Raw genomic sequence first — 27668 nt, forward strand, 5'->3', positions numbered from 1 at the left:
CTACATTTCCTAAACACTACGTGTCCTAAACACTACTACTACGTGTCCTAAACACTAATACTATGTTTACTAAACACTACTACTACATGTTCTAAACACTACTACTACGTGTCCTAAACACTACTACTACGTGTCCTAAACACTACTACTACTTCTACTACTAAGTGTACTAAACACTATGTGTCCTAAACACTACTACTACGTGTCCTAAACACTAATACTATTTCTACTACTAAGTGTACTAAACACTACATGCCCTAAACACTACTACTATGTGTCCTAAACACTACTACTATGTGCCCTAAACACTACTACTACATGTCCTAAACACTACTACTATGTGTCCTAAACACTACATGTCCTAAACACTACTACTACTACGTGTCCTAAACACTACTACTACATTTCCTAAACACTACGTGTCCTAAACACTACTACTACGTGTCCTAAACACTAATACTATGTTTACTAAACACTACTACTACATGTCCTAAACACTACTACTACGTGTCCTAAACACTACTACTACGTGTCCTAAACACTACTACTACTTCTACTACTAAGTGTACTAAACACTATGTGTCGTAAACACTACTACTACGTGTCCTAAACACTAATACTATTTCTACTACTAAGTGTACTAAACACTACATGCCCTAAACACTACTACTATGTGTCCTAAACACTACTACTATGTGCCCTAAACACTACTACTACATGTCCTAAACACTACTACTATGTGTCCTAAACACTACATGTCCTAAACACTACTACTACTACGTGTCCTAAACACTACTACTACATGTTCTAAACACGACTACTACGTGTCCTAAACACTACTACGTGTCCTAAACAATTCTACTACGTGTCCTAAACACTTCTACTACGTTTCCTAAACACTACTACTACTACTAAGTGTACTAAATACTACATGTCGTAAACACTACTAATACGTGTCCTAAACACTAATACTCCGTGTCCTAAACACTACATGTCCTAAACACTACTACTACATGTCCTAAACACTACTACTACATGTCCTAAACACTACTACTACATGTCCTAAACACTACTACTAACTACTGCTAACTACTACTACCAACTACTACAATGTGTACTCAACACTACACCCTCTTACCTGGTTCCTCCAAACAGGATGATCCGATCTCCCACCATGCAACAGCACTGTCTCCTCCTGGGGCACGGACCTTTACCCTGCGGCTCTACCTTCTTCCACGAAAACGTCTCTGGAGGACATGTGTTCACGCACAGGCACACACAAAACACGCACACACAAACAAATACATTTAAACACTCAGACAAACATACACAATCACGTGTAGGCATGTATAGTAAAACCTTGTATATCCACTACACCATGCCATTTCAGTGGGAGGTGGGTCTGAATGAAACAGCTATATTCTATGTAAATGTATAAATACAGTGGGGCAAAGAAGTATTTAGTCAGCCACCAATTGTGCAAGTTCTTCCACTTAAAAAGATGAGAGATGTCATTTTCATCATAGGTACACTTCAACTATGACAGACAACATGAGAAGAAAAAAAATCCAGAAAAATATATTTTTTTAAATTTCATTTATTTGCAAATTATGGTGGAAAATAAGTACTTGGTCACCTACAAACAAGCAAGATTTCTGGCTCTCACAGACCTGTAACTTCTTCTTTAAGAGGCTCCACTGTCCTCCAGTCGTTACCTGTATTAATGGCACCTGTTTGAACTTGTTATCAGTATAAAAGGCACCTGTCCACAACCTCAAACAGTCACACTCCAAACTCCACTATGGCCAAGACCAAAGAGCTGTCAAAGGACACCAGAAACAAAATTGTAGACCTACACCAGGCTGGGAAGACTGAATCTGCAATAGGTAAGCAGCTTGGTTTGAAGAAATCAACTGTGGGAGCAATTATTAGGAAATGGAAGACATACAAGACCACTGATAATCTCCCTCGATCTGGGGCTCCACGCAAGATCTCACCCCGTGGGTTCAAAATGATCACAAGAACGGTGAGCAAAAATCCCAGAACCACACGGGGGGACCTAGTGAATGACCTGCAGAGAGCTGGGACCAAAGTAACAAAGCCTACCATCAGCAAGGGCATTGAAGATGAAACGTGGCTGGGTCTTTCAGCATGACAATGATCCCAAACACACCGCCCGGGCAACGTGTGAAAACCTTGTGAAGACTTACAGAAAACGTTTGACCTCTGTCATTGCCAACAAACGGTATATAACAAAGTATTGAGATAAACTTTTGTTATTGACCAAATGCTTATTTTCCACCATAATTTACAAATAAATTCATGAAAAATCCTACAATGTGATTTTCTGGATTTTTTTTCTCATTTTGTTTGTCATAGTTGAAGTGTACCTATGATGACAATTACAGGCCTCTCTCGTCTTTTTAAGAGGGAGAACTTGCACAAGTGGTGGCTGACTAAATACTTTTTTGCCCCACTGTAGCTACAATGCTACTCTGGATAAGGTCAGGTAGAGAGAGAGAGAGACAGACACTTGTTTTGGCAATGTAAACTTGCTTTGACAATGTAAACATATGTTTCCCATGCAGCCCCTTAAATTGAAATTGAATTGACAGAGAGACAGGGAGAGACAGAAAGAGGTCAGAGAGAAAGAGAGACTTTCTCTCTTACGGCCATTCCCAATAATGCAGAGATAACAACACAAGGAGATAAATACACAATGAGTAACAATAAATAGGACAAAGGGTACTACTGCCAAGTCGATGTGCAGGGGAACAAGGCAATACAATGTGGACATATAGGTAAGAATAAAGTGAGTAGGAAATCAGGATAGATAATAAACAGTAGCAGCAGTGTATGTGATGAGTCAACAGGATATATAATAAACAGTAGCAGCAGTGTATGTGATGAGTCAAAAGAGTTAGTGCAAAAAGGGTCAATGCAGATGGGTAAACAGATAACCAATAGCAGACTAAATATTTAGCAGTCTTACGGCTTGGGGGTACTATTTAGTGCAGTGAAACACCTGTCCTGTCAAACTAACACCAGCTCCATCCCTGTCCTGTCAAACCAACACCAGCTCCATCCCTGTCCTGTCCTGTCAAACTAACACCAGCTCCATCCCTGTCCTGTCAAACCAACACCAGCTCCATCCCTGTCCTGTCAAACCAACACCAGCTCCATCCCTGTCCTGTCAAACCAACACCAGCTCCATCCCTGTCCTGTCAAACCAACACCAGCTCCATCCCTGTCCTGTCCTGTCAAACTAACACCAGCTCCATCTCTGTCCTGTCAAACCAACACCAGCTCCATCCCTGTCCTGTCAAACCAACACCAGCTCCATCCCTGTCCTGTCAAACCAACACCAGCTCCATCCCTGTCCTGTCAAACCAACACCAGCTCCATCCCTGTCCTGTCAAACTAACACCAGCTCCATCTCTGTCCTGTCAAACCAACACCAGCTCCATCCCTGTCCTGTCAAACCAACACCAGCTCCATCCCTGTCCTGTCAAACCAACACCAGCTCCATCCCTGTCCTGTCCTGTCCTGTCCTGTCAAACCAACACCAGCTCCATCCCTGTCCTGTCAAACCAACACCAGCTCCATCCCTGTCCTGTCAAACCAACACCAGCTCCATCCCTGTCCTGTCAAACCAACACCAGCTCCATCCCTGTCCTGTCAAACCAACACCAGCTCCATCCCTGTCCTGTCAAACCAACACCAGCTCCATCCCTGTCCTGTCCTGTCAAACTAACACCAGCTCCATCTCTGTCCTGTCAAACCAACACCAGCTCCATCCCTGTCCTGTCAAACCAACACCAGCTCCATCCCTGTCCTGTCAAACCAACACCAGCTCCATCCCTGTCCTGTCAAACCAACACCAGCTCCATCCCTATCCTGTCAAACCAACACCAGCTCCATCCCTGTCCTGTCAAACCAACACCAGCTCCATCCCTGTCCTGTCAAACCAACACCAGCTCCATCCCTGTCCTGTCAAACCAACACCAGCTCCATCCCTGTCCTGTCAAACCAACACCAGCTCCATCCCTGTCCTGTCAAACCAACACCAGCTCCATCCCTGTCCTGTCAAACCAACACCAGCTCCATCCCTGTCCTGTCAAACTAACACCAGCTCCATCCCTGTCCTGTCAAACTAACACCAGCTCCATCCCTGTCCTGTCAAACTAACACCAGCTCCATCCCTGTCCTGTCAAACCAACACCAGCTCCATCCCTGTCCTGTCAATCTAACACCAGCCTCATCCCTGTCCTGTCAAACCAACACCAGCTCCATCCCTAACCTGTCAAACTAACACCAGCTCCATCCCTAACCTGTCAAACTAACACCAGCTCCATCCCTGTCCTGTCAAACCAATACCAGCTCCATCCCTAACCTGTCAAACTAACACCAGCTCCATCCCTGTCCCGTTAAACAAACACCAGCTCCATCCCAGCTCCATCAATAACCTGTCAAACTAACACCAGCTCCATCCCTGTCCTATCAAACTAACACCAGCTCCATCCCTGTCCTGTCAAACCAACACCAGCTCCATCCCTAACCTGTCAAACTAACACCAGCTCCATTCCTTTCCTGTCAAACTAACACCAGCTCCATCCCTGTCCTGTCAAACCAACACCTGCTCCATCCCTGTCCTGTCAAACCAACACCAGCTCCATCCCTGTCCTGTCAAACCAACACAAGCTCCATCCCTGTCCTGTCAAACCAACACCAGCTCCATCCCTGTCCTGTCAAACCAACAGCAGCTCCATCCCTGTCCTGTCCTGTCAAACTAACACCAGCTCCATCCCTGTCCTGTCAAACCAACACCTGCTCCATTCCTGATCTGTCAAACCAACACCAGCTACATTCCTTTCCTGTCAAACTAACACCAGCTCCATTCCTTTCCTGTCAAACTAACATAAGCTCCATTCCTTTCCTGTCAAACTAACACCAGCTCCATTCCTTTCCTGTCAAACTAACACCAGCTCCATCCCTGTCCTGTCAAACCAATACCAGCTCCATCCCTAACCTGTCAAACCAATACCAGCTCCATCCCTAACCTGTCAAACTAACACCAGCTCCATCCCTGTCCTGTCAAACCAATACCAGCTCCATCCCTAACCTGTCAAACTAACACCAGCTCCATCCCTAACCTGTCAAACTAACACCAGCTCCATCCCTGTCCTGTCAAACCAATACCAGCTCCATCCCTGTCCTATCAATCTAACACCAGCCTCATCCCTGTCCTGTCAAACCAACACCAGCTCCATCCCTAACCTGTCAAACTAACACCAGCTCCATTCCTTTCCTGTCAAACTAACACCAGCTCCATCCCTGTCCTGTCAAACCAACACCAGCTCCATCCCTAACCCGTCAAACTAAGACCAGCTCCATCCCTGTCCTGTCAAACTAACACCAGCTCCATCCCGGTCCCGTTAAACCAACACCAGCTCCATCCCAGCTCCATCAATAACCTGTCAAACTAACACCAGCTCCATCCCTGTCCTATCAAACTAACACCAGCTCCATCCCTGTCCTGTCAAACCAACACCAGCTCCATCCCTAACCTGTCAAACTAACACCAGCTCCATTCCTTTCCTGTCAAACTAACACCAGCTCCATCCCTGCCCTGTCAAACCAACACCTGCTCCATCCCTGTCCTGTCAAACCAACACCAGCTCCATTCCTTTCCTGTCAAACTAACACCAGCTCCATCCCTTTCCTGTCAAACTAACACCAGCTCCATCCCTGTCCTGTCAAACTAACACCAGCTCCATCCCTGTCCTGTCAAACCAACACCAGCTCCATCCCTGTCCTGTCCTGTCAAACTAACACCAGCTCCATCCCTGTCCTGTCAAACTAACACCAGCTCCATTCCTTTCCTGTCAAACTAACACCAGCTCCATCCCTGTCCTGTCAAACTAACACCAGCTCCATCCCTGTCCTGTCAAACCAACACCAGCTCCATCCCTGTCCTGTCAAACCAACACCAGCTCCATTTCGGCCCTGTCAAACCAACACCAGCCTCATCCCTGTCCTGTCCTGTCAAACAAACACCAGCTCCATCCCTGTCCTGTCAAACTAACACCAGCTGCATCCCTGTCCTGTCAAACTAACACCAGCTCCATCCCTGTCCTGTCAAACCAACACCAGCTCCATTCCTTTCCTGTCAAACTAACACCAGCTCCATCCCTGTCCTGTCAAACTAACACCAGCTCCATCCCTGTCCCGTTAAACTAACACCAGCTCCCTGCCTGTCCTATCAAACTAACACCAGCTCCATCCCTGTCCTGTCAAACTAACACCAACTCCATCCCTGTCCTGTCCTGTCAAACTAACACCAGCTCCATCCCTGTCCAGTCAAATTAACACCAGCTCCATCCCTGTCCTGTCAAACCAACACCAGCTCCATCCCTGTACTGTCAAACCAACACCAGCTCCATTCCTGTCCTGTCAAACCAACACAAGCCTCATCCCTGTCCTGTCCTGTCAAACTAACACCAGCTCCATCCCTGACCTGTTAAACTAACACCAGCTCTATCCCTGTCCTGTCAAACCAACACCAGCTCCATCCCTAACCTGTCAAACTAACACCAGCTCCATCCCTGTCAAACTAACACCAGCTCCATCCCTGTCCTGTCAAACTAACACCAGCTCCATCCCTGTCCTGTCAAACCAACACCAGCTCCATCCCTGCCACGTTCTGTCAAACCAACACCAGCTCCATCCCTGTCATGTCAAACCAGCACTAGCTCCCTGTCTGTCCTATCAACCCAACACTAGCTCCCTGTCTGTCCTATCAACCCAACACTAGCTCCCTGTCTGTCCTACCAACCCAACACTAGCTCCCTGTCTGTCCTACCAACCCAACACTAGCTCCCTGTCTGTCCTACCAACCCAACACTAGCTCCCTGTCTGTCCTTCCAACCCAACACTAGCTCCCTGTCTGCCCTACCAACCCAACACTAGCTCCCTGTCTGTCCTACCAACCCAACACTAGCTCCATGTCTGTCCTACCAAAACTCAAAATTTAAAATGGATCTATATTTTTTTATTTTTTATTTTTACGGTTTATCACCTGGGTTGAACTTCCAAAGGTCGTTGAAGTGTCGGTCCAGACGAGCGTTGTAGCCCCCGAATATATACAGCTCCCCGTTACAGGAAACTGGAGGAGAGAAAGGAAAATGAATAGAACATGACCATTTAGGAGATCTGTCTCTAATAAATCATATGGTGAGTAACAAAGGAAGAAGCATATATAGACACCCCAACATGAACAGTGGGGTCCTAAAGACACCCCAACAGGAACAGTGGGGTCCTAAAGACACACCAACAGGAACAGTGGGGTACTAAAGACACCCCAACAGGAACAGTGGGGTCCTAAAGACACCCCAACAGGAACAGTGGGGTCCTAAAGACACCCCAACAGGAACAGTAGGGTCCTAAAGACACCCAACAGGAACAGCGGGGTCCTAAAGACACCCCAACAGGAACAGCGGGGTACTAAAGACACACCGACGGGAACAGTGGGTCCTAAAGACACCCCAACAGGAACAGGGGGGTCCTAAAGACACCCCAATAGGAACAGTGGGGCCCTAAAGACACCCCAACAGGAACAGTGCTAAAGACACCCCAACAGGAACAGTGGGGTACTAAAGACACCCCAACAGGAACAGTGGGGTCCTAAAGACACCCCAACAGGAACAGTGGGGTCCTAAAGACACACCAACAGGAACAGTGGGGTACTAAAGACACCCCAACAGGAACAGTGGGGTCCTAAAGACACCCCAACAGGAACAGTGGGGTCCTAAAGACACCCCAACAGGAACAGTGGGGTCCTAAAGACACCCCAACAGGAACAGGGGGGTCCTAAAGACACCCCAATAGGAACAGTGGGGCCCTAAAGACACCCCAACAGGAACAGTGCCAAAGACACCCCAACAGGAACAGTGGGGTACTAAAGACACCCCAACAGGAACAGTGGGGTACTAAAGACACCCCAACAGGAACAGCGGGGTCCTAAAGACACCCAAACAGGAACAGTGGGGCCCTAAAGACACCCCAACAGGAACAGTGGGGTCCTAAAGACACCCAAACAGGAACAGTGGGATCCTAAAGACACCCCAACAGGAACAGTGGGGTCCTAAAGACACCCAATAGGAACAGTGGGCCATAAATAAACACCAACAGGAACAGTGGGGTCCTAAAGACACCACAACAGGAACAGTGGGGTCCTAAAGATACCCCAACAGGAACAGTGGGGTCCTAAAGACACCCCAACAGGAACAGTGGGGTCCTAAAGACACCCAACAGGAACAGTGGGGCCCTAAAGACACCCCAACAGGAACAGTGGGGTCCTAAAGACACCCCAACAGAAACAGTGGGGCCCTAAAGACACACCAACAGGAACAGTGGGGTCCTAAAGACACCCAAACAGGAACAGTGGGATCCTAAAGACACCCCAACAGGAACAGTGGGGTCCTAAAGACACCCCAACAGAAACAGTGGGGTCATAAAGACACCCCAATAGGAACAGTGGGGCCCTAAATACACCCCAACAGGAACAGTGGGGCCCTAAAGACACCCCAACAGGAACAGTGGGGTCCTAAAGACACCCAAACAGGAACAGTGGGTCCTAAAGACACCCCAACAGGAACAGTGGGGTCCTAAAGACACCCCAACAGGAACAGTGGGGTCCTAAAGACACCCCAACAGGAACAGTGGGGTCCTAAAGACACCCAAACAGGAACAGCGGGGTCCTAAAGACACCCAACAGGAACAGTGCTAAAGACACCCCAACAGGAACAGGGGGGTCCTAAAGACACCCCAATAGGAACAGTGGGGCCCTAAAGACACCCCAACAGGAACAGTGCTATAGACACCCCAACAGGAACAGTGTGGTCCTAAAGACACCCCAAAAGGAACAGTGGGTCCTAAAGACACCCCAACAGGAACAGGGGGTCCTAAAGACACCCCAATAGGAACAGTGGGGCCCTAAAGACACCCCAACAGGAACAGTGGGGTCCTAAAGACACCCAAACAGGAACAGTGGGATCCTAAAGACACCCCAACAGGAACAGTGGGGTCCTAAAGACACCCCAACAGGAACAGTGGGGTCCTAAAGACACCCCAACAGGAACAGTGGGGCCCTAAAGACACCCCAATAGGAACAGTGGGGCCCTAAATACACCCCAACAGGAACAGTGGGGTCCTAAAGACACCCAAACAGGAACAGCGGGGTCCTAAAGACACCCAACAGGAACAGTGCTAAAGACACCCCAACAGGAACAGGGGGGTCCTAAAGACACCCCAATAGGAACAGTGGGGCCCTAAAGACACCCCAACAGGAACAGTGCTATAGACACCCCAACAGGAACAGTGTGGTCCTAAAGACACCCCAACAGGAACAGGGGGTCCTAAAGACACCCCAACAGGAACAGGGGGTCCTAAAGACACCCCAACAGGAACAGTGGGGTCCTAAAGACACCCAAACAGGAACAGTGGGATCCTAAAGACACCCCAACAGGAACAGTGGGGTCCTAAAGACACCCCAACAGGAACAGTGGGGTCCTAAAGACACCCCAACAGGAACAGTGGGGCCCTAAAGACACCCCAATAGGAACAGTGGGGCCCTAAATACACCCCAACAGGAACAGTGGGGTCCTAAAGACACCCAAACAGGAACAGCGGGGTCCTAAAGACACCCAACAGGAACAGTGCTAAAGACACCCCAACAGGAACAGGGGGGTCCTAAAGACACCCCAATAGGAACAGTGGGGCCCTAAAGACACCCCAACAGGAACAGTGCTATAGACACCCCAACAGGAACAGTGTGGTCCTAAAGACACCCCAACAGGAACAGGGGGTCCTAAAGACACCCCAACAGGAACAGGGGGTCCTAAAGACACCCCAATAGGAACAGTGGGGCCCTAAAGACACCCCAACAGGAACAGTGGGGTCCTAAAGACACCCAAACAGGAACAGTGGGGTACTAAAGACACCCCAACAGGAACAGTGGGGTCCTAAAGACACCCCAACAGGAACAGTGGGGTCCTAAAGACACCCCAACAGGAACAGTGGGGCCCTAAAGACACACCAACAGGAACAGTGGGGTCCTAAAGACACCCCAACAGGAACAGTGGGGTCCTAAAGACACCCCAACAGGAACAGTGGGGTCCTAAAGACACCCCAACAGGAACAGTGGGGTCCTAAAGACACCCCAACAGAAACAGTGGGGTCATAAAGACACCCCAATAGGAACAGTGGGGCCCTAAATACACCCCAACAGGAACAGTGGGGTCCTAAAGACACCCCAATAGGAACAGTGGGGCCCTAAAGACACCCCAACAGGAACAGTGGGGTCCTAAAGACACCCAAACAGGAACAGCGGGGTCCTAAAGACACCCAACAGGAACAGTGCTAAAGACACCCCAACAGGAACAGGGGGGTCCTAAAGACACCCCAATAGGAACAGTGGGGCCCTAAAGACACCCCAACAGGAACAGTGCTATAGACACCCCAACAGGAACAGTGTGGTCCTAAAGACACCCCAACAGGAACAGGGGGTCCTAAAGACACCCCAACAGGAACAGGGGGTCCTAAAGACACCCCAACAGGAACAGTGGGGTCCTAAAGACACCCAAACAGGAACAGTGGGATCCTAAAGACACCCCAACAGGAACAGTGGGGTCCTAAAGACACCCCAACAGGAACAGTGGGGTCCTAAAGACACCCCAACAGGAACAGTGGGGCCCTAAAGACACCCCAATAGGAACAGTGGGGCCCTAAATACACCCCAACAGGAACAGTGGGGTCCTAAAGACACCCAAACAGGAACAGCGGGGTCCTAAAGACACCCAACAGGAACAGTGCTAAAGACACCCCAACAGGAACAGGGGGGTCCTAAAGACACCCCAATAGGAACAGTGGGGCCCTAAAGACACCCCAACAGGAACAGTGCTATAGACACCCCAACAGGAACAGTGTGGTCCTAAAGACACCCCAACAGGAACAGGGGGTCCTAAAGACACCCCAACAGGAACAGGGGGTCCTAAAGACACCCCAATAGGAACAGTGGGGCCCTAAAGACACCCCAACAGGAACAGTGGGGTCCTAAAGACCCCAAACAGGAACAGTGGGGTACTAAAGACACCCCAACAGGAACAGTGGGGTCCTAAAGACACCCCAACAGGAACAGTGGGGTCCTAAAGACACCCCAACAGGAACAGTGGGGCCCTAAAGACACACCAACAGGAACAGTGGGGTCCTAAAGACACCCCAACAGGAACAGTGGGGTCCTAAAGACACCCCAACAGGAACAGTGGGGTCCTAAAGACACCCCAACAGGAACAGTGGGGTCCTAAAGACACCCCAACAGAAACAGTGGGGTCATAAAGACACCCCAATAGGAACAGTGGGGCCCTAAATACACCCCAACAGGAACAGTGGGGTCCTAAAGACACCCCAACAGGAACAGGGGGGTCCTAAAGACACCCCAATAGGAACAGTGGGGCCCTAAAGACACCCCAATAGGAACAGTGGGGCCCTAAAGACACCCCAACAGGAACAGTGCTAAAGACACCCCAACAGGAACAGTGGGGTACTAAAGACACCCCGACAGGAACAGTGGGGTACTAAAGACACCCCAACAGGAACAGCGGGGTACTAAAGACACCCCAACAGGAACAGCGGGGTCCTAAAGACACCCCAACAGGAACAGCGGGGTCCTAAATACACCCCAACAGGAACAGTGGGGCCCTAAAGACACCCCAACAGGAACAGTGGGGTCCTAAAGACACCCAAACAGGAACAGTGGGATCCTAAAGACACCCCAACAGGAACAGTGGGGTCCTAAAGACACCCCAATAGGAACAGTGGGGCCATAAATAAACACCAACAGGAACAGTGGGGTCCTAAAGACACCCCAACAGGAACAGTGGGGTCCTAAAGATACCCCAACAGGAACAGTGGGGTCCTAAAGACACCCCAACAGGAACAGTGGGGTCCTAAAGATACCCCAACAGGAACAGCGGGGTCCTAAAGACACCCCAACAGGAACAGCAGGGTACTAAAGACAGCCCGACGGGAACAGTGGGTCCTAAAGACACCCCAACAGGAACAGCGGGGTCCTAAATACACCCCAACAGGAACAGTGGTGTCCTAAAGACACCCCAACAGGGACAGCGGGGTCCTAAAGACACCCCAATAGGAACAGTGGGGCCCTAAAAGACACCCCAACAGGAACAGTGGGGTGCTAAAGACACCCAAACAGGAACAGTGGGGTCCTAAAGACACCCCAATAGGAACAGTGGGGCCCTAAATACACCCCAACAGGAACAGTGGGGTCCTAAAGACACCCCGACAGGAACAGTGGGGTCCTAAAGACACCCAACAGGAACAGTGGGGTACTAAAGACACCCCAACAGGAACAGTGGGGTCCTAAAGAGACCCCATCGGGAACAGTGGGTCCTAAAGACACCCCAACAGGAACAGCGGGGTCCTAAAGACACCCCAACAGGAACAGCGGGGTCCTAAAGACACCCCAACAGGAACAGTGGCGTCCTAAAGACACCCCAACAGGAACAGTGGGGTCCTAAAGACACCCCAACAGGAACAGCGGGGTCCTAAAGACACCCCAACAGGAACAGTGGGGTCCTAAAGACACCCCAACAGGAACAGTGGGGTCCTAGACACCCCAACAGGAACAGTGGGGTCCTAAAGACACCCCCCATGTGACAGGGAGACTGAAAGGTCACAGAGGAGAGAACCACAGTCAACAGAACATAATTACAGAAAAGAAAGATGGAACATTTGAATTCAGACACTTTTCCTATAATGAATGCATTGACATGAGCCTTTTATTCAACACTGCCATTAAACTACAATGCAAGGTAAAGGGTTGAAAAATGCAACGGGTGTTTGTGTGTGCCATTACGCTGTGTCGGTCTGTCTCTTACAGGCTGAGTGGCTACGTCGTCCCTCTGGTGGGAGCTGAGCAGTAGCAGTGTTCAGCCAGCTGTTGGTCTCTGTATCAAACACCTTTATCTTGTTGCAGTAGATCTCATTATTAGAGTGGAACGGACCGAAGCGATCTGCTCTGCCTCCAAACACAAACATCTTAGTGCCAATGATGGTGGCAGAGTGGAAGTCCCTCCAACGAGCTGGAGTACCCTAGAGAGAACAGAGAGATAGGGGAGGAGAGACTTAGTGGTGATGGAGTACCCTAGAGAGAACAGAGAGAAGAGGAGAGAGGGGAGGAGAGACTTAGTGGTGATGGAGTACCCTGAGAGAAGAGAGAGAAGAGGAGAGAGGGGAGGAGAGACTTAGTGGTGATGGAGTACCCTAGAGAGAACAGAGAGATAGGGGAGGAGAGACTTAGTGGTGATGGAGTACCCTAGAGAGAACAGAGAGAAGAGGAGAGAGGGGAGGACAGACTTAGTGGTGATGGAGTACCCTAGAGAGAACAGAGAGATAGGAGAGGATAGACTTAGTGGTGATGGAGTACCCTAGAGAGAACAGAGAGAAGAGGAGAGACTTAGTGGTGATGGAGTAGCCTAGAAAGAACAGAGAGAAGAGGAGAGAGTGGAGGAGAGACTTAGTGGTGATGGAGTACCCTGAGAGAAGAGAGAGAAGACAGGAAAGGAGAGGAGAGACTTAGTGGTGATGGAGTACCCTAGACAGAACAGAGAGAAGAGGAGAGACTTAGTGGTGATGGAGTACCGTAGAGAGAACAGAGAGAAGAGGAGAGAGGGGAGGAGAGACTTAGTGGTGATGGAGTACCCTGGAGAGAACAGAGAGAAGAGGAGAGAGGGGAGGAGAGACTTAGTGGTGATGGAGTACCGTAGAGAGAACAGAGAGAAGAGGAGAGAGGGGAGGAGAGACTTAGTGGTGATGGAGTACCCTGGAGAGAACAGAGAGAAGAGGAGAGCGGGGAGGAGAGACTTAGTGGTGATGGAGTACCCTGGAGAGAACAGAGAGAAGAGGAGAGAGGGGAGGAGAGATGTAGTGGTGATGGAGTACCCTGAGAGAACAGAGAGAAGAGGAGAGAGGGAGGAGAGACTTAGTGGTGATGGAGTACCCTGAGAGAGGAGAGAGAAGACAGGAAAGGAGAGGAGAGACTTAGTGGTGATGGAGTACCCTGAGAGAACAGAGAGAAGAGGAGAGAGGGAGGAGAGACTTAGTGGTGATGGAGTACCCTGAGAGAAGAGAGAGAAGAGGAGAGAGGGGAGGAGAGACTTAGTGGTGATGGAGTACCCTAGAGAGAACAGAGAGATAGGGGAGGAGAGACTTAGTGGTGATGGAGTACCCTAGAGAGAACAGAGAGAAGAGGAAAGACTTAGTGGCGATGGAGTACCCTAGAAAGAACAGAGAGAAGAGGAGAGAGGGGAGGAGAGACTTAGTGGTGATGGAGTACCCTGAGAGAAGAGAGAGAAGACAGGAAAGGAGAGGAGAGACTTAGTGGTGATGGAGTACCCTAGACAGAACAGAGAGAAGAGGAGAGACTTAGTGGTGATGGAGTACCGTAGAGAGAACAGAGAGAAGAGGAGAGAGGGGAGGAGAGACTTAGTGGTGATGGAGTACCCTGGAGAGAACAGAGAGAAGAGGAGAGAGGGGAGGAGAGACGTAGTGGTGATGGAGTACCCTGAGAGAACAGAGAGAAGAGGAGAGAGGGGAGGAGAGACTTAGTGGTGATGGAGTACCCTGAGAGAAGAGAGAGAAGACAGGAAAGGAGAGGAGAGACTTAGTGGTGATGGAGTACCCTGAGAGAAGAGAGAGAAGAGGAGAGAGGGGAGGAGAGACTTAGTGGTGATGGAGTACCCTAGAGAGAACAGAGAGATAGGGGAGGAGAGACTTAGTGGTGATGGAGTACCCTAGAGAGAACAGAGAGAAGAGGAGAGAGGGGAGGACAGACTTAGTGGTGATGGAGTACCCTAGAGAGATCAGAGAGATAGGAGAGGATAGACTTAGTGGTGATGGAGTACCCTAGAGAGAACAGAGAGAAGAGGAGAGACTTAGTGGTGATGGAGTACCCTAGAAAGAACAGAGAGAAGAGGAGAGAGGGGAGGAGAGACTTAGTGGTGATGGAGTACCCTGAGAGAAGAGAGAGAAGACAGGAAAGGAGAGGAGAGACTTAGTGGTGATGGAGTACCCTAGACAGAACAGAGAGAAGAGGAGAGACTTAGTGGTGATGGAGTACCCTAGAGAGAACAGAGAGAAGAGGAGAGAGGGGAGGAGAGACTTAGTGGTGATGGAGTACCCTGAGAGAAGAGAGAGAAGACAGGAAAGGAGAGGAGAGACTTAGTGGTAATGGAGTACCCTGAGAGAACAGAGAGAAGAGGAGAGAGGGGAGGAGAGACTTAGTGGTGATGGAGTACCCTAGAGAGAACAGAGAGAAGAGGAGAGACTTAGTGGTGATGGAGTACCCTAGAGAGAACAGAAAGATAGGGGAGGAGAGACTTAGTGGTGATGGAGTACCCTAGAGAGAACAGAGAGAAGAGGAGAGAGGGGAGAGACTTAGTGGTGATGGAGTACCCTAGAGAGAACAGAGAGAAGAGGAGAGAGGGGAGGAGAGACTTAGTGGTGATGGAGTACCCTAGAGAGAACTGAGAGAAGAGGAGAGACTTAGTGGTGATGGAGTACCCTAGAGAGAACAGAGAGAAGATGAGAGACTTAGTGGTGATGGAGTACCCTAGAGAGAACAGAGAGAAGAGGAGAGACTTAGTGGTGATGGAGTACCCTAGAGAGAACAGAGAGATAGGAGAGGATAGACTTAGTGGTGATGGAGTACCCTGAGAGAAGAGAGAGAAGACAGGAAAGGAGAGGAGAGACTTAGTGGTGATGGAGTACCCTAGACAGAACAGAGAGAAGAGGAGAGACTTAGTGGTGATGGAGTACCCTAGAGAGAACAGAGAGATAGGAGAGGATAGACTTAGTGGTGATGGAGTACCCTAGAAAGAACAGAGAGAAGAGGAGAGACTTAGTGGTGATGGAGTACCCTAGAAAGAACAGAGAGAAGAGGAGAGAGGGGAGGAGAGACTTAGTGGTGATGGAGTACCCTGAGAGAAGAGAGAGAAGACAGGAAAGGAGAGGAGAGACTTAGTGGTGATGGAGTACCCTAGACAGAACAGAGAGAAGAGGAGAGACTTAGTGGTGATGGAGTACCCTAGAGAGAACAGAGAGAAGAGGAGAGAGGGGAGGAGAGACTTAGTGGTGATGGAGTACCCTGAGAGAAGAGAGAGAAGACAGGAAAGGAGAGGAGAGACTTAGTGGTGATGGAGTACCCTGAGAGAACAGAGAGAAGAGGAGAGAGGGGAGGAGAGACTTAGTGGTGATGGAGTACCTAGAGAGAACAGAGAGAAGAGGAGAGACTTAGTGGTGATGGAGTACCCTAGATAGAACAGAGAGAAGAGGAGAGAGGGGAGGAGAGACTTAGTGGTGATGGAGTACCCTAGAGAGAACAGAGAGAAGAGGAGAGACTTAATGGTGATGGAGTACCCTAGAGAGAACAGAGAGATAGGGGAGGAGAGACTTAGTGGTGATGGAGTACCCTAGAGAGAACAGAGAGAAGAGGAGAGAGGGGAGGAGAGACTTAGTGGTGATGGAGTACCCTGGAGAGAACAGAGAGAAGAGGAGAGACTTAGTGGTGATGGAGTACCCTAGAGAGAACAGAGAGAAGAGGAGAGACTTAGTGGTGATGGAGTACCCTAGAGAGAACAGAGAGATAGGGGAGGAGAGACTTAGTGGTGATGGAGTACCCTAGAGAGAACAGAGAGAAGAGGAGAGACTTAGTGGTGATGGAGTACCCTAGAGAGAACAGAGAGATAGGGGAGGAGAGACTTAGTGGTGATGGAGTACCCTAGAGAGAACAGAGAGAAGAGGAGATACTTAGTGGTGATGGCGTACCCTAGAGAGAACAGAGAGATAGGGGAGGAGAGACTTAGTGGTGATGGAGTACCCTAGAGAGAACAGAGAGATAGGGGAGAGACTTAGTGGTGATGGAGTACCCTAGAGAGAACAGAGAGATAGGGGAGGAGAGACTTAGTGGTGATGGAGTACCCTAGAGAGAACAGAGAGATAGGGGAGGAGAGACTTAGTGGTGATGGAGTACCCTAGCGAGAACAGAGAGAAGAGGAGAGACTTAGTGGTGATGGAGTACCCTAGAGAGAACAGAGAGATAGGGGAGGAGAGACTTAGTGGTGATGGAGTACCCTAGAGAGAACAGAGAGATAGGGGAGGAGAGACTTAGTGGTGATGGAGTACCCTAGAGAGAACAGAGAGAAGAGGAGAGACTTAGTGGTGATGGAGTACCCTAGAGAGAACAGAGAGATAGGGGAGGAGAGACTTAGTGGTGATGGAGTACCCTAGAGAGAACAGAGAGAAGAGGAGAGAGGGGAGGAGAGACTTAGTGGTGATGGAGTACCCTGAGAGAACAGAGAGAAGAGGAGAGACTTAGTGGTGATGGAGTACCCTAGAGAGAACAGAGAGAAGAGGAGAGACTTAGTGGTGATGGAGTACCCTAGAGAGAACAGAGAGATAGGGGAGGAGAGACTTAGTGGTGATGGAGTACCCTAGAGAGAACAGAGAGAAGAGGAGAGACTTAGTGGTGATGGAGTACCCTAGAGAGAAGAGGAGAGAGGGGAGGAGAGACTTAGTGGTGATGGAGTACCCTAGAGAGAACAGAGAGAAGAGGAGAGAGGGGAGGAGAGACTTAGTGGTGATGGAGTACCCTAGAGAGAACAGAGAGAAGAGGAGAGACTTAGTGGTGATGGAGTACCCTAGAGAGAACAGAAAGATAGGGGAGGAGAGACTTAGTGGTGATGGAGTACCCTAGAGAGAACAGAGAGAAGAGAGGAGAGGGGAGAGACTTAGTGGTGATGGAGTACCCTAGAGAGAACAGAGAGAAGAGGAGAGAGGGGAGGAGAGACTTAGTGGTGATGGAGTACCCTAGAGAGAACAGAGAGAAGAGGAGAGACTTAGTGGTGATGGAGTACCCTAGAGAGAACAGAGAGAAGAGGAGAGAGGGGAGGAGAGACTTAGTGGTGATGGAGTACCCTAGAGAGAACAGAGAGAAGAGGAGAGACTTAGTGGTGATGGAGTACCCTAGAGAGAACAGAGAGAAGATGAGAGACTTAGTGGTGATGGAGTACCCTAGAGAGAACAGAGAGAAGAGGAGAGACTTAGTGGTGATGGAGTACCCTAGAGAGAACAGAGAGAAGAGGAGAGAGGGGAGGAGAGACTTAGTGGTGATGGAGTACCCTAGAGAGAACAGAGAGAAGAGGAGAGACTTAGTGGTGATGGAGTACCCTAGAGAGAACAGAGAGATAGGGGAGGAGAGACTTAGTGGTGATGGAGTACCCTAGAGAGAACAGAGAGAAGAGGAGATACTTAGTGGTGATGGCGTACCCTAGAGAGAACAGAGAGATAGGGGAGGAGAGACTTAGTGGTGATGGAGTACCCTAGAGAGAACAGAGAGATAGGGGAGAGACTTAGTGGTGATGGAGTACCCTAGAGAGAACAGAGAGAAGAGGAGAGACTTAGTGGTGATGGAGTACCCTAGAGAGAACAGAGAGATAGGGGAGGAGAGACTTAGTGGTGATGGAGTACCCTAGAGAGAACAGAGAGAAGAGGAGAGAGGGGAGAGAGACTTAGTGGTGATGGAGTACCCTGAGGAGAACAGAGAGAATAGGAGAGACTTAGTGGTGATGGAGTACCCTAGAGAGAACAGAGAGAAGAGGAGAGACTTAGTGGTGATGGAGTACCCTAGAGAGAACAGAGAGAAGAGGAGAGAGGGGAGGAGAGACTTAGTGGTGATGGAGTACCCTGGAGAGAACAGAGAGAAGAGGAGAGACTTAGTGGTGATGGAGTACCCTAGAGAGAACAGAGAGATAGGGGAGGAGAGACTTAGTGGTGATGGAGTACCCTAGAGAGAACAGAGAGAAGAGGAGAGACTTAGTGGTGATGGAGTACCCTAGAGAGAACAGAGAGATAGGGGAGGAGAGACTTAGTGGTGATGGAGTACCCTAGAGAGAACAGAGAGAAGAGGAGAGAGGGGAGGAGAGACTTAGTGGTGATGGAGTACCCTAGAGAGAACAGAGAGAAGAGGAGAGACTTAGTGGTGATGGAGTACCCTAGAGAGAACAGAGAGAAGAGGAGAGAGGGGAGGAGAGACTTAGTGGTGATGGAGTACCCTGAGAGAACAGAGAGAAGAGGAGAGACTTAGTGGTGATGGAGTACCCTAGAGAGAACAGAGAGAAGATGAGAGAGGGGAGGAGAGACTTAGTGGTGATGGAGTACCCTGAGAGAACAGAGAGAAGAGGAGAGACTTAGTGGTGATGGAGTACCCTAGAGAGAACAGAGAGAAGAGGAGAGACTTAGTGGTGATGGAGTACCCTAGAGAGAAGAGAGAGATAGGGGAGGAGAGACTTAGTGGTGATGGAGTACCCTAGAGAGAACAGAGAAATAGGGGAGGAGAGACTTAGTGGTGATGGAGTACCCTAGAGAGAAGAGAGAGATAGGGGAGGAGAGACTTAGTGGTGATGGAGTACCCTAGAGAGAACAGAGAGATAGGGGAGGAGAGACTTAGTGGTGATGGAGTACCCTAGAGAGAACAGAGAGAAGAGGAGATACTTAGTGGTGATGGAGTACCCTAGAGAGAACAGAGAGAAGAGGAGAGACTTAGTGGTGATGGAGTACCCTAGAGAGAACAGAGAGAAGAGGAGAGAGGGGAGGAGAGACTTAGTGGTGATGGAGTACCCTAGAGAGAACAGAGAGAAGAGGAGAGAGGGGAGGAGAGACTTAGTGGTGATGGAGTACCCTAGAGAGAACAGAGAGAAGAGGAGAGACTTAGTGGTGATGGAGTACCCTAGAGAGAACAGAGAGAAGATGAGAGACTTAGTGGTGATGGAGTACCCTAGAGAGAACAGAGAGAAGAGGAGAGACTTAGTGGTGATGGAGTACCCTAGAGAGAACAGAGAGAAGAGGAGAGAGGGGAGGAGAGACTTAGTGGTGATGGAGTACCCTAGAGAGAACAGAGAGAAGAGGAGAGACTTAGTGGTGATGGAGTACCCTAGAGAGAACAGAGAGATAGGGGAGGAGAGACTTAGTGGTGATGGAGTACCCTAGAGAGAACAGAGAGAAGAGGAGAGAGGGGAGGAGAGACTTAGTGGTGATGGAGTACCCTGAGAGAACAGAGAGAATAGGAGAGACTTAGTGGTGATGGAGTACCCTAGAGAGAACAGAGAGAAGAGGAGAGACTTAGTGGTGATGGAGTACCCTAGAGAGAACAGAGAGAAGAGGAGAGAGGGGAGGAGAGACTTAGTGGTGATGGAGTACCCTGGAGAGAACAGAGAGAAGAGGAGAGACTTAGTGGTGATGGAGTACCCTAGAGAGAACAGAGAGAAGAGGAGAGAGGGGAGGAGAGACTTAGTGGTGATGGAGTACCCTAGAGAGAACAGAGAGAAGAGGAGAGACTTAGTGGTGATGGAGTACCCTAAAGAGAACAGAGAGAAGAGGAGAGAGGGGAGGAGAGACTTAGTGGTGATGGAGTACCCTGCGAGAACAGAGAGAAGAGGAGAGACTTAGTGGTGATGGAGTACCCTAGAGAGAACAGAGAGAAGATGTGAGAGGGGAGGAGAGACTTAGTGGTGATGGAGTACCCTGAGAGAACAGAGAGAAGAGGAGAGACTTAGTGGTGATGGAGTACCCTAGAGAGAACAGAAAGATAGGGGAGGGGAGACTTAGTGGTGATGGAGTACCCTAGAGAGAACAGAGAGAAGAGGGAGAGAGGGGAGGAGAGACTTAGTGGTGATGGAGTACCCTAGAGAGAACAGAGAGAAGAGGAGAGACTTAGTGGTGATGGAGTACCCTAGAGAGAACAGAGAGAAGATGAGAGACTTAGTGGTGATGGAGTACCCTAGAGAGAACAGAGAGAAGAGGAGAGACTTAGTAGTGATGGAGTACCCTAGAGAGAACAGAAAGATAGGGGAGGAGAGACTTAGTGGTGATGGAGTACCCTAGAGAGAACAGAGAGAAGAGGAGAGAGGGAGAGACTTAGTGGTGATGGAGTACCCTAGAGGAACAGAGAGAAGAGGAGAGAGGGGAGGAGAGACTTAGTGTGATGGAGTACCCTAGAGAGAACAGAGAGAAGAGGAGAGACTTAGTGGTGAGGAGTACCCTAGAGAGAACAGAGAGAAGATGAGAGACTTAGTGGTGATGGAGTACCCTAGAGAGAACAGAGAGAAGAGGAGAGACTTAGTGGTGATGGAGTACCCTAGAGAGAACAGAGAGATAGGGGAGGAGAGACTTAGTGGTGATGGAGTACCTAGAGAGAACAGAGAGAAGAGGAGAGAGGGGAGGAGAGACTTAGTGGTGATGGAGTACCCTGAGAGAACAGAGAGAATAGGAGAGACTTAGTGGTGATGGAGTACCCTAGAGAGAACAGAGAGAAGAGGAGAGACTTAGTGGTGATGGAGTACCCTAGAGAGAACAGAGAGAAGAGGAGAGAGGGGAGGAGAGACTTAGTGGTGATGGAGTACCCTGGAGAGAACAGAGAGAAGAGGAGAGACTTAGTGGTGATGGAGTACCCTAGAGAGAACAGAGAGAAGAGGAGAGACTTAGTGGTGATGGAGTACCCTAGAGAGAACAGAGAGAAGAGGAGAGACTTAGTGGTGATGGAGTACCCTAGAGAGAACAGAGAGATAGGGGAGGAGAGACTTAGTGGTGATGGAGTACCCTAGAGAGAACAGAGAGAAGAGGAGAGAGGGGAGGAGAGACTTAGTGGTGATGGAGTACCCTAGAGAGAACAGAGAGAAGAGGAGAGACTTAGTGGTGATGGAGTACCCTAGAGAGAACAGAGAGAAGATGAGAGACTTAGTGGTGATGGAGTACCCTAAAGAGAACAGAGAGAAGAGGAGAGACTTAGTGGTGATGGAGTACCCTAGAGAGAACAGAAAGATAGGGGAGGAGAGACTTAGTGGTGATGGAGTACCCTAGAGAGAACAGAGAGAAGAGGAGAGAGAGGAGAGACGTAGTGGAGAGGGAGTACCTAGAGAGAACAGAGAGAAGAGGAGAGAGGGGAGAGACTTAGTGGTGATGGAGTACCCTAGAGAGAACAGAGAGAAGAGGAGAGAGGGGAGGAGAGACTTAGTGGTGATGGAGTACCTGAGAGAACAGAGAGAAGAGGAGAGAGGGGAGGAGAGACTAAGTGGTGATGGAGTACCCTAGAGAGAACAGAGAGAAGAGGAGAGACTTAGTGGTGATGGAGTAACCCTAGAGAGAACAGAGAGAAGATGAGAGACTTAGTGGTGATGGAGTACCCTAGAGAGAACAGAGAGAAGAGGAGAGACTTAGTGGTGATGGAGTACCCTAGATAGAACAGAGAGAAGAGGAGAGAGGGGAGGAGAGACTTAGTGGTGATGGAGTACCCTAGAGAGAACAGAGAGAAGAGGAGAGACTTAGTGGTGATGGAGTACCCTAGAGAGAACAGAGAGATAGGGGAGGAGAGACTTAGTGGTGATGGAGTACCCTAGAGAGAACAGAGAGAAGAGGAGAGAGGGGAGGAGAGACTTAGTGGTGATGGAGTACCCTGGAGAGAACAGAGAGAAGAGGAGAGACTTAGTGGTGATGGAGTACCCTAGAGAGAACAGAGAGAAGATGAGAGAGGGGAGGAGAGACTTAGTGGTGATGGAGTACCTGAGAGAACAGAGAGAAGAGGAGAGACTTAGTGGTGATGGAGTACCCTAGAGAGAACAGAGAGAAGAGGAGAGACTTAGTGGTGATGGAGTACCCTAGAGAGAAGAGAGAGATAGGGGAGGAGAGACTTAGTGGTGATGGAGTACCCTAGAGAGAACAGAGAGATAGGGGAGGAGAGACTTAGTGGTGATGGGAGTACCCTAGAGAGAAGAGAGAGATAGGGGAGGAGAGACTTAGTGGTGATGGAGTACCCTAGAGAGAACAGAGAGATAGGGGAGGAGAGACTTAGTGGTGATGGAGTACCCTAGAGAGAACAGAGAGAAGAGGAGATACTTAGTGGTGATGGAGTACCCTAGAGAGAACAGAGAGAAGAGGAGAGACTTAGTGGTGATGGAGTACCCTAGAGAGAACAGAGAGAAGAGGAGAGAGGGGAGGAGAGACTTAGTGGTGATGGAGTACCCTAGAGAGAACAGAGAGAAGAGGAGAGACTTAGTGGTGATGGAGTACCCTAAGAGAACAGAGAGAAGAGGAGAGAGGGGAGGAGAGACTTAGTGGTGATGGAGTAACCCTGAGAGAACAGAGAGAAGAGGAGAGACTTAGTGGTGATGGAGTACCCTAGAGAGAACAGAGAGAAGATGTGAGAGGGGAGGAGATACTTAGTGGTGATGGAGTACCCTGAGAGAACAGAGAGAAGAGGAGAGACTTAGTGGTGATGGAGTACCCTAGAGAGAACAGAAAGATAGGGGAGGGGAGACTTAGTGGTGATGGAGTACCCTAGAGAGAACAGAGAGAAGAGGAGAGAGGGGAGGAGAGACTTAGTGGTGATGGAGTACCCTAGGAGAACAGAGAGAAGAGGAGAGACTTAGTGGTGATGGAGTACCCTAGAGAGAACAGAGAGAAGATGAGAGACTTAGTGGTGATGGAGTACCCCTAGAGAGAACAGAGAGAAGAGGAGGGACTAGTGGTGATGGAGTACCCTAGAGAGAAACAGAAAGATAGGGGAGGAGAGACTTAGTGGTGATGGAGTACCCCTAGAGAGAACAGAGAGAAGGAGGAGAGACGTAGTGGAAGGAGTACCCTAGAGAGAACAGAGAGAGAAGAGGAGAGGAGGGAGAGACTTAGTGGTGATGAGTACCCTAGAGAGAACAGAGAAAGAGGAGAGAGGGAGGAGATGACTTAGTGGTGATGGAGTACCCTAGAGAGAACAGAGAGAGAGAGGAGAGACTTAGTGGTGATGGAGTACCCTAGAGAGAACAGAGAGAAGAGAGAGAGGGGAGGAGAGACTTAGTGGTGATGGAGTACCCTAGAGAGAACAGAGAGAAGAGGAGAGACTTAGTGGTGATGGAGTACCCTAGAGAGAACAGAGAGAGGAGAGAGGGGAGGAGAGACTTAGTGGTGATGGAGTACCCTAGAGAGACAGAGAGAAGAGGAGAGACTTAGTGGTGATGGAGTACCCTAGAGAGAACAGAGAGAAGATGAGAGAGGGGAGGAGAGACTTAGTGGTGATGGAGTACCCTGAGAGAACAGAGAGAAGAGGAGAGACTTAGTGGTGATGGAGTACCCTAGAGAGAACAGAAAGATAGGGGAGGAGAGACTTAGTGGTGATGGAGTACCCTAGAGAGAACAGAGAGAAGAGGAGAGAGGGGAGGAGAGACTTAGTGGTGATGGAGTACCCTAGAGAGAACAGAGAGAAGAGGAGAGACTTAGTGGTGATGGAGTACCCTAGAGAGAAGAGAGAGAAGAGGAGAGACTTAGTGGTGATGGAGTACCCTAGAGAGAACAGAGAGAAGAGGAGAGACTTAGTGGTGATGGAGTACCCTAGAGAGAACAGAGAGATAGGGAGGAGAGACTTAGTGGTGATGGAGTACCCTAGAGAGAACAGAGAGAGAGAGAGAGAGGAGAGACTTAGTGGTGATGGAGTACCCTAGAGAGAACAGAGAGAAGAGGAGAGAGGGGAGAGACTTAGTGGTGATGGAGTACCCTAGAGAGAACAGAGAGAAGAGAGAGAGGAGGAGAGACTTAGTGGTGATGGAGTACCCTAGAGAGAACAGAGAGAAGAGGAGAGAGGGGAGGAGAGACTTAGTGGTGATGGAGTACCCTAGAGAGAACAGAGAGAAGAGGAGAGACTTAGTGGTGATGGAGTACCCTAGAGAGAACAGAGAGAAGAGGAGAGACTTAGTGGTGATGGAGTACCCTAGAGAGAACAGAGAGAAGAGGAGAGACTTAGTGGTGATGGAGTACCCTAGAGAGAACAGAGAGAAGAGGAGAGAGGGGAGGAGAGACTTAGTGGTGATGGAGTACCCTAGAGAGAACAGAGAGAAGAGGAGAGACTTAGTGGTGATGGAGTACCCTAGAGAGAACAGAGAGATAGGGAGGAGAGACTTAGTGGTGATGGGAGTACCCTAGAGAGAACAGAGAGAAGAGGAGAGAGGGGAGGAGAGACTTAGTGGTGATGGAGTACCCTGAGAGAGACAGAGAGAAGAGGAGAGACTTAGTGGTGATGGAGTACCCTAGAGAGAACAGAGAGAAGATGAGAGAGGGGAGGAGAGACTTAGTGGTGATGGAGTACCCTGAGAGAACAGAGAGAAGAGGAGGAGAGACTTAGTGGTGATGGAGTACCCTAGAGAGAACAGAGAGAGAAGAGGAGCGACTTAGTGGTGATGGAGTACCCTAGAGAGAAGAGAGAGATAGGGAGGAGAGACTAGTGGTGATGGAGTACCCTAGAGAGAACAGAGAGATAGGGGGAGGAGAGACTTAGTGGTGATGGAGTACCCTAGAGAGAAGAGAGAGATAGGGGAGGAGAGACTTAGTGGTGATGGAGTACCCTAGAGAGAACAGAGAGATAGGGGAGGGGAGACTTAGTGAGTGATGGAGAGTACCCTAGAGAGAACAGAGAGAAGAGGAGATACTAGTGGTGATGGAGTACCCTAGAGAGAACAGAGAGAGAAGAGGAGAGACTTAGTGGTGATGGAGTACCCTAGAGAGAACAGAGAGAAGAGGAGAGAGGGGAGGAGAGACTTAGTGGTGATGAAGTACCCTAGAGAGAACAGAGAGAAGCAGGAGAGAGACTAGTGGTCGATGGAGTACCCTAAAGAGAACAGAGAGAAGAGGAGAGAGGGGGAGGGAGAGACTTAGTGGTGATGGAGTACCCTGAGAGAACAGAGAGAAGAGGAGAGACTTAGTGGTGATGGAGTACCCTAGAGAGAACAGAGAGAAGATGTGAGAGGGGAGGAGAGACTTAGTGGTGATGGAGTACCCTGAGAGAACAGAGAGAAGAGGAGAGGAGACTTAGTGGTGATGAGTTACCCTAGATGCGAACAGAAAGATAGGGAGGGGGAGACTCTAGTGGTGATGGAGTACCTAGAGAGAACAAGAGAAGCCAGGAGAGAGGGGAGAGAGACTTAGTGGTGATGGAGTACCCTAGAGAGACCAGGAGAAGAGGAGAGACTTAGTGGTGATGGCAGTACCCTAGAGAGAACAGAGGAAGATGAGAGGACTTAGTGGTGATGGAGTACCCTAGAGGAGAACAGAGAGAAGAGGAGAGACCTTAGTGGTGGATGGAGAGATACCCTAGAGAGAACAGAAGAAAGGGCGAGGAGAGACTTAGTGGTGATGGGAGCGTATCCCTAGAGAGAACAGAGAGAAGAGGAGAGAGGAGGATGAGACGTAGTGGGAGAGGGAGTACCCTAGAGAGAACAGAGAGAAGAGGAGAAGAGGGGAGAGACCTTAGTGGTGATGGAGTACCTAGAGAGAACAGAGAGAAGAGGAGAGAGGGGATGAGAGAGACTTAGTGGTGATGGAGTACCCTGAGAGAACAGAGAGAAGAGGAGAGAGGGGAGGAGAGACTAAGTGGTGATGGAGTACCCTAGAGAGAACAGAGAGAAGAGGAGAGACTAGTGGTGATGGAGTACCCTAAGAGAGAACAGAGAGAGATGAGAGACTTAGTGGTGATGGAGTACCCTAGAGAGAACAGAGAGAAGAGGAGAGACTTAGTGGTGATGGAGTACCCTAGATAGAACAGAGAGAAGAGGAGAGAGGGGAGGAGAGACTTAGTGTGATGGAGTACCCTAGAGAGAACAGAGAGAAGAGGAGAGACTTAGTGGTGATGGAGTACCCTAGAGAGAACAGAGAGATAGGGGAGGAGAGACTTAGTGGTGATGGAGCACCCTAGAGAGAACAGAGAGAAGAGGAGAGAGGGGGAGGAGAGACTTAGTGGTGATGGAGTACCCTGGAGAGAACAGAGAGAAGAGGAGAGAGGGGAGGAGAGACTTAGTGGTGATGGAGTACCCTAGAGAGAACAGAGAGAAGAGGAGAGACTTAGTGGTGATGGAGTACCCTAGAGAGAACAGAGAGAAGATGAGAGACTTAGTGGTGATGGCGTACCCTAGAGAGAACAGAGAGATAGGGGAGGTGAGACTTAGTGGTGATGGAGTACCCTAGAGAGAACAGAGAGATAGGGGAGAGACTTAGTGGTGATGGAGTACCTAGAGAGAACAGAGAGATAGGGGAGGAGAAGACTTAGTGGTGATGGAGTACCCTAGAGAGAACAGAGAGATAGGGGAGGAAGAGACTTAGTGGTGATGGAGTACCCTAGCGAGAACAGAGAGAAGAGGAGAGACTTAGTGGTGATGGAGTACCCTAGAGAGAACAGAGAGATAGGGGAGGAGAGACTTAGTGGTGATGGAGTACCCTGAGAGAACAGAGAGAAGAGGAGAGACTTAGTGGTGATGGAGTACCCTAGAGAGAACAGAAAGATAGGGGAGGGGAGACTTAGTGGTGATGGAGTACCCTAGAGAGAACAGAGAGAAGAGGAGAGAGGGGAGGAGAGACTTAGTGGTGATGGAGTACCCTAGAGAGAACAGAGAGAGAAGAGAGAGACTTAGTGGTGATGGAGTACCCTAGAGAGAACAGAGAGAAGATGAGAGACTTAGTGGTGATGGAGTACCCTAGAGAGAACAGAGAGAAGAGGAGAGACTTAG

General features: G+C 49.5%; 1 protein-coding gene across 2 annotated transcripts in view; it reads right to left on the bottom strand.

The window, feature by feature from the left end:
- LOC109884163 (kelch domain-containing protein 3-like) overlaps positions 1 to 27668 on the bottom strand; it is a 128922-nt gene that overhangs the window by 40423 nt on the left and 60831 nt on the right. For both annotated transcript variants that reach the window (XM_031804605.1, XM_031804606.1), the window contains 3 exons: positions 12957 to 13170; positions 7079 to 7165; positions 1139 to 1247 (listed from right to left, as the gene is read on the bottom strand). In XM_031804605.1, the coding sequence (XP_031660465.1) occupies positions 1139 to 1247; positions 7079 to 7165; positions 12957 to 13170 (410 nt within the window). The remainder of the gene's footprint in view (positions 1 to 1138; positions 1248 to 7078; positions 7166 to 12956; positions 13171 to 27668) is intronic.

This window comes from Oncorhynchus kisutch, linkage group LG25, assembly GCF_002021735.2.
Source record: "Oncorhynchus kisutch isolate 150728-3 linkage group LG25, Okis_V2, whole genome shotgun sequence".
NCBI classification, from domain to species: domain Eukaryota; kingdom Metazoa; phylum Chordata; class Actinopteri; order Salmoniformes; family Salmonidae; genus Oncorhynchus; species Oncorhynchus kisutch.